The 12,053-nt window shown below is 39.7% G+C and overlaps 1 protein-coding gene across 4 annotated transcripts in view; it reads left to right on the forward strand.

Moving 5' to 3' along the window:
- Positions 1-12,053, forward strand: part of LOC117288061 (CTD small phosphatase-like protein 2) — a 67,609-nt gene that overhangs the window by 44,058 nt on the left and 11,498 nt on the right. For all 4 annotated transcript variants that reach the window (XM_033768756.1, XM_033768754.1, XM_033768753.1 and 1 more), the window contains 7 exons: positions 1,417-1,552; positions 3,047-3,160; positions 3,833-4,105; positions 7,645-7,759; positions 10,136-10,247; positions 11,048-11,134; positions 11,636-11,778. In XM_033768756.1, coding sequence (XP_033624647.1) covers positions 1,417-1,552; positions 3,047-3,160; positions 3,833-4,105; positions 7,645-7,759; positions 10,136-10,247; positions 11,048-11,134; positions 11,636-11,778 — 980 coding nt within the window. The remainder of the gene's footprint in view (positions 1-1,416; positions 1,553-3,046; positions 3,161-3,832; positions 4,106-7,644; positions 7,760-10,135; positions 10,248-11,047; positions 11,135-11,635; positions 11,779-12,053) is intronic.

The raw sequence follows: 12,053 nt of genomic DNA on the forward strand, positions 1-12,053 counted from the left end.
GTTGTTTTTGTATCTCTGAGGGGTGATGTAAAATCTGTGATTTTGTTCTACCTTATTTCTTATAACTGTTGTATAATTTAAGGCGGCAGCCGTTGATTTCACCAAACTCTTCTTAACTTAATATCAATCTTAGGACCTAGGACTGTAGCATATAGACCTTTAAGATTAATCCTAACTTGAGGTAGGATCAATCCTAGCGTTTCGTGAAATCGGCTGCAGACGTTGGAGTGACTATCATTTCCTGTGCACTATCATTTGCACTATCACTATTTGCTATCCACTTTTCTTTTATTTATTTTTTCACTTTGCTATTATTTGCTCTCGTTTAATTGTGTTGTCTTGATTACCTCTCAAGGTTGAACAAAAAGATTAAGAACACTGATTGCAGGCAGTTCAAAAGCTGGCGGCCATTTCTTGTTCTTGATATATTGACTGTTTTATTTATAGGAGCTCATATTTAACAGAAAGAGGTTTAAGAAGAGGCACTTATTCTATTTGATAACCACTGTCGACACCTTTTGGTTTTGTAAACTTTGTAAGATCTGTGATGTTGTTATTAGAATCCTTCTACTACCGGTGTGTTTCTTGAGACAATCAACCCAAACCTCACTGTGCGACAACAGTGGCATTTTGAGGCGCATAGAGTAGGGTCATAGCCCAAGGTACTTCAATGAGAGTAGTAAACTGGAAAAGCCACAAGCTGTGCCTAAAGGGTCTATGTAACTTTTGTAGGACTAAAAACACAATGTCCACAGATTTACACTAAACTTACACAGTTTGAAGATAATGATAGTAGAAAGCTTCCCTGAAAATATTACGTGCTAAGGTGCTGTAGTTTTTGGGAAATGAGTAAAACAATGTAATGAAAATAATTTTATGAGACGAAAATTATTTTTATCATTTACAAACGTATTTACATAACATTGTTTTACTCATTTCTCAAAAACTACAGCACCTCAGTAAGTAATATTTGAAGGGGAGCTTTCCGCTATCATTATCTTCAAACCCTGTAAGTTTAGTGTAAATCTATGGACATTTAAAAAAAAAGTACCCAAATCCTTTAATGGACTGTCCCTTTTCACAGTTCTTGCCAGTAGTTACATGCCCAGCCCTACACGGACGGACAAGACGGACAACTGAGCATGTGCGGCACGCGCAGAGCCACAAAAAATATAGTTTATGTCTGCTGCCGCCAGCGTCTCAAAAGGTCTCCCATTGTAATGGAAGTTAGGTCGTAAGGTTTTGCTTCTCAGTCAATTTCTGCTGTGGCAATTTGTGGCACTGAGAAAATGGTGAGAAAGTGTGGCATGGTGGGGTATCTTGGTGTTGTGTGCATACGGGAGATCCCGAGGCGTTTTGGAGTATGAACCTGGTAGAAGGTTAATAGAAGTTTTCAAAACTGTTTTTCTTCTCCAGAAGTCAGACATCGCATGTAAGAGGAAGCGAGATGCAACTGAAGATAACACCTTTATCTCCTCAACGCCCATGTCCAAACCCAAGAGGACCAAGACAGAGCCCACTATGGTGGTCGATGAATGTAACAACAATACAAGTGAGTAATAATAATAATATTGTGATACAAAGGCGAATGTTCCATGGCTGCACAGCGCGGAGGGGAACACGAGTTTCGTTATCTGGTGTACATCACCTTGATCGTTCCCATCGTTGGTTGAGAACATATCCCTACATAAATTGTTGAGGATCGAACTCACTCAGTGGCGCTTTAAGCCATTGGACCCTTTCGGTAAACAGTGTTGTCCAAGGCCCACACTTTGTGTACCACAAATTCTATATTAAATAACAAACCTGTGAAAATTTAGGCTCAATCGGTCATCGGAGTCGGGAGAAAACAACGGAAAAACCCACCCTTGTTTCCGGCGCGTTTCGCCGTGTCATGGCATGTGTTTAAAATAAATCCGTAATTCTCGTTAACGAGAATTTATATTGTTTTGCTGTTTTCTCAAAAAGTAAAGTATTTCATGGAATAATATTTCAAGAGAAGTCTTTCACCATTGCCTTCTGTAAACCCTGTAAGTTATTTGTAAATCTGTGAACTTTTATTTTTTTTTCTGAACCGAAAGGGTCCAATGGCTTTAAGATGCTTAAACTTTCAGTATTTTCCTGCAAGGTACATGACATGTATGTGGGACTTTGTTTAAAATTTTGAGACGTACTTCTTTTTCATGGCACCATATAATGGTTTACAAGGTGCTGTGGCCAATATGCTGCCAATTACACCAGGAACACCGGGGCGAACCCCTGCTCTCTACGTGCATTACACAACACACTGGACCTACGGCTTTACGTCCCATCCGAAGGACTGAGCATCATGGTTAAGTGTCTTGCTTAACAGTTGTCACGACTGGGTTTCGTACCCACTCTCTGCTGATCAGAAACATCAGGGCCCAATTTCCTTGTAATTTAAAAAGTACAAAAAAGTCCAAAAAGTTGCTCAGCACAACAAAATTATGCTTATTACTATTAGTATACACATATTGATTTGCAATGAGGTAACTGGTGTACGTCTATTCCCCCGAGGGACTTTGAGTGACCAGAATTTCGGATAGGCCCCTCTTTTGGTCACTTACAGGCCCAAGGGGGAATAGACGTACACTAGTTACCGAATTATGCCAGTCAATATGTGTTTTAGCTGGGTCTTAAATGTCAAATAAGAACAGAAATTTGGAAAAGACAGGAAGTTTTGTAGTTGCATTTCACGGTTCAAGTCAAGAGAGGGCGCTGTAACCGGGCACTATTTTCAAAGACTAGTGCCCGCTCGGGTACTAGTTCCCGCTAACACGCGCGCGCGAACACTAGACTATATTAGTTCATCCCACGTGACCGTGTTTCAGCCAACCAGAATACAGAACAAGCAAGAGGTGTGTTATAATGACTGTTATCCTACCAATTTCTGCCGTGCAACGAGTTGCTAAGCAGTACTTTTCTGCTTCAACAGATTGGGCCTTGTGTTGAAGTTCATTGACCTCTAGGACCATATGACATAATTTTAAAAGCTCTAATGTTATCTCTCCTGTATTCTTTGTAGTACCGAAGAATGCGATGGCAGCTAAGTCTGTAACTTCAGCGGATTTTGATAGTCCGCCTCGGACCACACTCCTTGGAACTATTTTCAGTCCTGTCTACCAGTTCCTCTGCAATGGTGAGTCCAGTTGTATTTCTTAAACAATTCTTGAGAAAGGAAAATTAGCTGTTGCAAACAACTTACCAACCAAATGGACCGATGGTATAAATGCAAAAAAATAGTTAATGGCCTGACGTTTCGACCCTAGCAGAGTCTTTCTCGAAGGCTAAATGACAACCACTTGTTGTCAGAAGAGTTTTCCTAAACTGGCGCATGGCAGATGTTTTTCCCTGCTCGGAACAATTTCTCCGATGGATGTTTGAATGTACTCTGTCTGTTATTAATTTGTTAGCCATTATTTTCTTTGATGACTGTATGTTATCAGTTTTGTGCCAACATTACATGTAGGGAAAGTTATTCTCTGTCAGATTTGTTGCTGATAATGATGAGTAATGAATATACAAGGTTCTCCTCAGGCTTTGTAAAAACTGGGAGAACATTCTAAGAGAACATTTTGGAAAATTAGTCGAAGAACAATGAATTGAAATAAGGCCCTTGGAATATTTTTACTTATGTTTATCTTTTGTTTTAAAAGCCCTACTGAGCAATTTTAAATGATTTAATTTCTGTTATGTGTGAACTTGACCTGAACCCCTTGCTTGCAAGCACTGCTTTTAAATTTGACCTTTTTGTGCTCTCTTGTCGTCCCCCAACCCTATCCCCTACTCTAACCACCCCTCTTAAAACCAGGCTTGACTGCTGAAAACAAGGAAAACCTACCCAAAGTGGCAGAGAGGCTAGACATGGACTCTGTGCCCGCTGACTCCATCTGTCAAGAGGCAGCCGTTCCTAACGTCCCAGAGAACGATGTCACCACAACGAGTGCCGAGTTACCACCTGGCTTAGCCTCAACAGCAGAGGGCAGCACACATGCTGAAGAAGAGAAAGAAGAAGACGAGGAGGAGGAGGAGGAAGAAGGGGAGGACATTGAAGTTGAAGATGAGCATGATAAGATGATTACAGGTTAGGATCAATGTATATTTGGTTTGCGGTAACACCATGTGGGTATCTACTTGACAGGTAGAGTTGTTCTTAGGGAACTGTCTTGCTTTATTCTACTGCCGCGGAGTAGATAAACAGAGGTTCGGGAGACTTCTCAGTTCTGAAAAGAACTGTCCTGCTTTTAACTATTACCAGGGCGGATGGTATAGAAAATAGACTGGACTACTACTTTAGCTTATAAGATCGTAATTAACTGTACTGCCGCGGAGTCAGTTCTGAATTGGTCTCAACGTTTCGACTAGCTTGCTCTAGTCATCGTCATGAGACTGATTAGGTTAGGATCAATTCTAATGATAGTTAAGTTTGAAGGCAAATCAAAGCAAAGAAAGAGTTTCAAAGGCAGTGGACACTATTGGTAATTACTCAAAATATTTATTAGCATAAAACCTTTCTCGGGGACGAGTAATGGGGAGAGGTTGATTGTGTTTAACATTGTGAGAAAGGGCTCCCTCTGAAGTGACATAGTTTTCGAGAAAGAAGTCCACGAATTTGATTTCGAGACCTCAGGTTTAGAACTTGAGGTCTCAAAATCAACCATCTAAACGCACAAAACTGTGTGTGACAAGGGTGTTTTTTTCTTTCATTATTATCTCGCAAGTTCAATGACCGATTGAGCTCAAAGGTTTGTTATTTTATGCATATGTTGAGATACACCAACTGTGAAGGCTAGTCTTTGACAATTGCCAATAGTGTCCAGTGTCTTTAAAGGGTTTGGTGCCTTCTGTAGATCACGATTTTGGCCATAACATGAATCCTTACTCACTGCCAATGAAGATGTTTGTCATAAGTTTCAGCTTCATTAGTCGTCAAGTTTTTGAGAAGAAAAGTAATTGAAAATCACAGAAGCAAAGTTTTTCAGGAGAGTCTTGTTAATCCGTCAAACATGCTGAAATACATTAAATCAAAGAATTTGTCTTAATCTTAAGAAGTGCCCAATTTTCTGACTTTTTTTGGACAAGTCCAAATTAAATCAACCCTATTGATGACGCAACTGCATTGGTTAAAGCACACCATGAGACTGACTTTGTAAACTTTGTGACCAAATTAATGCTTTGGAAGTTAGCATTATGCTTTGACTGCAGCCATTGTTTCAAGAGCTTTAATGTACAATTAGAAAAAGAGGCGAGCAGTTTACAGCCTAAAATACATGTAGAGTTGTACATGTAAACCCTGATGTAATGGCGGGCATAGTGTTTGGGAGGTTTGTTTACTGTCTTTTTTAAGTGAAGTCTATCCCAAGCCAATCAGGCTGGTGTTTTTATCTACATGTATGTCTAATTTCCTGGACATGATACGGGTGTATTCCATGTTACTGCCTAGCTGCGCCCAGCTCTCGCTAGCACCCATTTTATACTCCCTGAGTGGAAGGAGCAATTTTGATAAAGTGCCATGCTCAAGGACACAAGTGTCGCAACTGACCAGGCCAGCATTCTAACCCACAGTCTATGAAGTCCACAACCCTACGACATCCCATTTTCTTTTCCTTTTATTTATTTTTATTAGCTGTTTCGTAGCGAAGCGCAGCGAAACAGCTCTTGTTTTTGTTAAAGTTTTTTTTATTATTGTTTTTTTTATTTGTCTGATTCAGTACTCGCAATTTTTTGCATAGTTCCCAAAGAGCAATTGCAATGAAACTTTCAGGGATTGAAGATTATGGAGCAATAATGATCCTAAAGCAAGGATGTCATGGTGACGTCATCACTGGTCACGTGACGTCATCTTAAAGGTGTTTTATGTTAAATGTTTGAAAATCTATATCAAATCAGCCAAACAAGACCGTAGGTTTCTGTTTGCGGGATGTAGTAGGGATAAATTAGGTCTTCATTTTGTTTCGTGTGCGTGACCTCATATGACCTCTACTTCCGGTTGAAACGGGCAAAAAACGGAAGTGCCCTGTAACTCAAAAGTGGTAAAAGTTATGAAGTTGCTTTCCAAGGACGTAAGTGTCTAGCAAGGGTGGGCAGTTCAAAAAAATTATTGATGACGTCACAAATTGCAACAGCGCCCTCTAGCGGCAGGTTGAAAACTCGTCAAAAAGGACTTTTTGAAGATGTGTGTGGTGAAGTTTTTTGTAATCACTTCAAATTTTACACACACGTTAACTGTCAGGCAGCGATCATATGTGTGAAGTTTCAGATCAATGACGTCATCGGGGGTCACGAGACGCGGCCTTAAAGGTGCACTTTTTGAACTAATATAATTCCCTAAGTAACTATGCGATCATAATGAAACTTGGTAAGTTGTTAGATATTGGCAAGCTTTCGTGAATTGTGAAATGACGTCATGATGACGTCATCACACGATTTTTTATGATTTTTTCTATTTTTGCACCTTTAACACATAAATTGCTATCCGAACATGGTATAATTCAAATTATTTTTTTTAAATAGCCTGGATTAGTCATAACTGCTGTAAAAAAAATGAATAAATTTCAAATTAAGTGGAACAAAATTTAAAATTTTCTTAACGAAACAGCCTCTGCATTTGTGCACAAATGCAATCGTGTCTAGTTTTTTTTATTTTTTTATTTGTCTGATTCAGTACTCGCAATTTTGTGCATAGTTCCCAAAGAGCAATTGCAATGAAACTTTCAGGGATTGAAGGTTATGGTGCAATAATGATCCTAAAGCAAGGATGTCATGATGACGTCATCAGCGGTCACGTGACGTCATCTTAAAGGTGTTTTATGTTAAATGTTTGAAAATCTATATCAAATCAGCCAAACGAGACCGTAGGTTTCTGTTTGCGGGATGTGGTAGGGATAAATTAGGTCTTCATTTTGTTTCGTGTGCGTGACCTCACATGACCTCTACTTCCGGTTGAAACGGGCAAAAAACGGAAGTGCCCTGTAACTCAAAAGTGGTAAAAGTTATGAAGTTGCTTTCCAAGGACGTAAGTGTCTAGCAAGGGTGGGCAGTTCAAAAAAAATATTGATGACGTCACAAATTGCAACAGCGCCCTCTAGCGGCAGGTTGAAAACTCGTCAAAATGGACTTTTTGAAGATGTGTGTGGTGAAGTTTTTTGTAATCACTTCAAATTTTACACACACGTTAACTGTCAGGCAGCCATCATATGTGTGAAGTTTCAGATCAATGACGTCATCGGGGGTCACGTGACGCGGCCTTAAAGGTGCACTTTTTGAACTAATATAACTCCCTAAGTGATTATGCGATCATGTTGAAACTTGGTAGGTTGTTAGATATTGGCAAGCTTTCGTGAATTGTGAAATGACGTCATGATAACATCATCACACGATTTTTTATGATTTTTTCTTTTTTTGCACCTTTAACACATAAATTGCTATCCGAACATGGTATAATTCAAATTATTTTTTTAAATAGCCTGGATTAGTCATAACTGCTGTAAAAAACATGAATAAATTTCAAATTAAGTGGAACAAAATTTAAAATTTTCTTAACGAAACAGCCTCTGCATTTGTGCACAAATGCAATCATGTCTAGTTTATTTATTTATTTATTTTTATTTTCTTTTTCTTCAGATTCCAATCACAATGAGGTGACGCAATGCTCCTTATCGGCCTGCAACACCTACGTGGAAGAAGATGACTCTCTGGACTCGGACTACTCACTTGAAGAATGGGAGACGTTTGATCCGTGAGTGTTATTATTAGCTTGCTCACCAAGGGTGTGTTCACACACTTAGAGTTTCTATTCAAGTATCAACGTTTTTGGGGGGGAAAAGTACTCCAGAAAAGTTTCAGCAGTTTCAGAAAGTGTTGTCCGGAACAGAAAGTATCAAAGTTTTTGGGGTGAAAGGTACTCCAGAAACAGGCATGCAACTCTTTCGCGTTTCTGCGGAATTCCGCGTGTAAAAAAATAAAAGAAAATGTGCTAAAATTGTTTTTTTTTTTTTTTTTTTTTTTCGTAATTTATTTTTTAAAGCCTAATAATATGCCTGGCAACAACATGTCCAACTACAATAATGTAAAATAAGCCTAGTACATGCTAACAATGCACCTTAACGCATAATAAACCTCAACATTTTCTAGGGTACCATTGTGGGTCTCATGTCCCGTGGCGTTTCATCTGCTCCGCACCTGCATTGTGCCTTTGAGGATTTTCCTCCATTCTTTTTCAACGGGCAGTTGCATGCCTGCAGAAAAGTTTCAGCAGTTTCAGAAAGTGTTGTCCAGAAGGCAGAATTGTACACAGGCAAATAATTATTTTGTTGGTTATTCACCACCGAACAAAGATATTGACAAAATATATTTAGGGAGACTGCCAACATAAGGGGTTCTATGTAGATAGCTCAGTTAGTAGGGCGCAAGCACTTTTATCCGAGGTAATGGGTTGGAATCCCGCTCTAGGCGATTTGTCTTTATTCAACCCAAAATTGTTTTTGCTGAAAGTGCAAGTTTTCTCTCTTGAGAATGAGAACGAGAACCTAGTGCAGACAATTTCTTTATTTATTTTTCCTTCTTGCGTATCTGAGTGTACTGGATTTATGACATTGCATGACCTTTTTCCTCCCAGGTACCCCCATCGAATTAGAATTAACTACTACTCTAAAGGTCACGAACCCTGTTTATTGCCATCGATCTTCCCTTGTGCTTCCGTTTACAAAATAAACAACATGTTGAGGTCTGCCCGCTCAGTCTTGACTTTGGGTCTGTATAAAGAATTATGACACATTGCTGTCTCGGATATGAGCATTTCCCTCTAGTATCCTAACAGAAAAATAGACTCCTGCTCAGCGAACACACAGTGCTGATTGTCAACATAAAATATTCACGAGGCTCAAGCTCTGATGGGACAGGATAAAGGAATTATGCAAAAAGGTGTTTGTCATATTATCCTGAGGAATGCTTCTGATTGGATAGGGTAGATGAATTGTGGTTTGTCATATGATGCATATTCACACGGAATGCTTCTGATTGGATATGGTAAGAGTAAACATGCAAAATGCTGTTTGGCATCCCGTCCAACCACAATGGGGAACAACCTCTGAATGGATGGGAAGGAGCAATTTGTCATCTCTTGAATATTTATAAGGGCCAACCTCTGATGGAAGGACGAGGGAAACATGCACAGTCTATTTCCTGTTTTGCATCAGGATTGAAAATATGACCTACTTTTTGCGGTACTTGGTTTCTGGGGGTTGACGGTTTCAGCAGCGTTTTCGTAAAACCAGTGTTGTTATTCATCACATGAAAACGGAAGTTACTCAACAGGGTGCCTTATCATCTCAGTCTGTCCAATCTTGTTGAATAATTGTGTTGGGGTTGAGATGCTATTCTTGAAATATCCCTGAGATTTAGTCAGGGGGGCGGGGGCTTGACCTGGAATACTGTAGTTTGTTTTGAATCAGTTCAATCAGTTTCAATATTAAAACAAAACAAAATTATGACTGAAAAAAGTGACTGAAAAAGGACGATGCAAAAGTTTGGTGCCTTGAGTCTCAATTCCAATGAATTTCTCACAAGAAAATTTAGCGAAGAGAGAACAATACAAACTATTTCATATTTTTGTCAATCCATTTTGACAAAGTATGAAACAGTTTGTATTGTTTTCTCTTTGTAACCGTTGCTGTTTGGCACTAAGGGCAGCGGTTTGCCTCTACATATTATATCAAACTGTTTATATATTTGTTTCCCTTTTCTGCTGAGTGTGGAGTCGGTTGGATGGTTGGTTGGATGGTTGATTGGTTGGTTGGTTGGTTGGTGGGTTTGTTGGTTGGTTGGTTGGTTGGTTGGCTGGTTGGTTGGCTGGCTGGTTGGTTGGTTGGTTGGTTGGTTGGTTGGTTGGTTGGTTGGCTGGCTGGTCGGCTGGTCGGCTGGCTGGTTGGTTGGTTGGTTGGTTGGCTGGTTGGCTGGCTGGTTGGTTGGTTGGTTGGTTGGTTGGTTGGTTGGCTGGTTGGCTGGTCGGCTGGCTGGTTGGTTGAGACGGTTATTGTGAAATGCACTTCAGAACGTTTTATTATTATTTTAAATTTTAATTTTACTTAATGTGTACTTTAATTTATTTCCAAAGGTATTACTTTATCAAGCAGCTGCCTCCAGTCTCTGAGGAGGTGATGAATCGTCAGCCAGCCCTCCCTCTGAAAACAAGGAGAGCACCTGAATACTCACTGGTTCTGGATCTGGTAAGTCCACTTAGCAGAATCGCCAGAATATTGTTCCGTGCCTGTTGCTGTAGAATTGTAGCTACAGATATAAACAATTGAAGTACAAAGTAACATTCATAAATACCTCGGTTTCGCTATTCCTATTGGTGGAGAGCGTGTCAGGTGGGTGTGTTATAAACCTTTGTTTATGACCAGTAAAAAGTGTTGAAACATGTGCGTGACACACAAGCTTGCACCTGTGATTATAAGACAGTTTCTTCATTCCTATTGGTCGAGAGCAACAGCTGAAAAAGTTTTGCCACATCACGCGATACGACGCGACGCGCACAGCATTCCCTTATAAGGAGTTGTTTACCCGAGGGCCTTCCATTTCATAGCTGGGGGGAGGTTGTGTTGACAGAAATCATTGAACAATTAAAATTTTTGCATTTATTTTACTTGTTGACAAAAAAGTGTTGATGTTTTTGGACCGAAAAGGTATTTATGAATGGGAATCAAAGTGTGTAGAATCGGTTTTCAACTAATGGTTGAAACCCGCCGAGGCCTGGTTCTTGATAATTTACCTCGACTTCGTCTCAGTAAAATTATCAAGAACCAGGCCTCCTTGGTGGATTAAATTGTATTTAGAGACCACCACTAACATTGGTCTATTGTACAACACTGATTTCCAGATGTAACTTTATCTTCAAACTTAACTGAAAACTTACAACTCATACGATTCGAAGAAGTGTTGTTTTTGTTCATCTCTTTAACTCTCTCTCTCGTTTTCAACTTAATTTTCATCTTGACCATCTGACAATCTGTATTGTGTGTTTTAGGATGAGACACTTGTTCACTGCAGTCTGGCTGAGATGGAGAACTGCACCATGTCATTTCCAGTTGTCTTTCAAGATGTCACTTACCAGGTGAGTACGGGTTACCAGTGTGAATGAAATAGAACGAGTTTAGCAAGTGTTTGGCCACAAAAGTCCGTAGCAGATAGGTGCCACCAGACTATAACCTTAAAGGGATACACTGCCTTGGATCGGGCGAGTTGGTCAATGAAACCATTCATTATAAAATGCATGGTTCAAAAGGTGTTTTAAAAGTAGAAAAGAATGATCCAGACAAGTGTGCCTTGATTTCGCATGGTCGGCCGATTTGTGGATTAAACATCTGACTCTTCAAAATGGCGTGCAATGTTGGTTCACCATGTAAAATAAAATAATATAAAAAAATAAAAAAATACATTGTTGAGGCATGTTTGTGTAAGATCATGTTGTTATTAAATAGCTGCGCCATTCCAGGTCTACCCTTGCAGCAATTTAAAAAAAGCATCCTCGGAATATAAAAACATTGCAAAACTAAACTGAAAAACATTTCTCCCAAGTGTACACACCATTTATTTATGAACTGTTTCTGTTTAGGTGTACGTTCGGACAAGACCTTTCTTTCATGAGTTTTTGGAGAGGATGTCTAAGCTGTATGAGATCATTCTCTTTACGGCCTCCAAGAAAGTGTACGCAGATAAACTCTTGAATCTCCTCGATCCCAAGAAGAAACTGGTCAGGTGGGTTCACATTCCTTGTCTTGTTTCAATCTTTGCCGACGCTTGAGTTCCCAGGGCTTGTCCCTGATTTCAGGATTGTTCCCAACAGTCTTGTTGAGCCTTCAAATTTTCTTGGAAGATGTAAAGCGGTCACCAAGGGGAGAAAGAAATAGCTGATGAAGCACAGGGCCTGTAAATTTCTTGAATTGAAACATTTGGGAGGTTCTGAGAGGGGGACTAAAGGCCCGGTCCCACAGCCCGGCAATTCAGGTCAACCTTTGAAGCAAAACATTGTA

The sequence above is a fragment of the Asterias rubens genome, chromosome 3 (assembly GCF_902459465.1).
Source record: "Asterias rubens chromosome 3, eAstRub1.3, whole genome shotgun sequence".
Classification (NCBI taxonomy): domain Eukaryota; kingdom Metazoa; phylum Echinodermata; class Asteroidea; order Forcipulatida; family Asteriidae; genus Asterias; species Asterias rubens.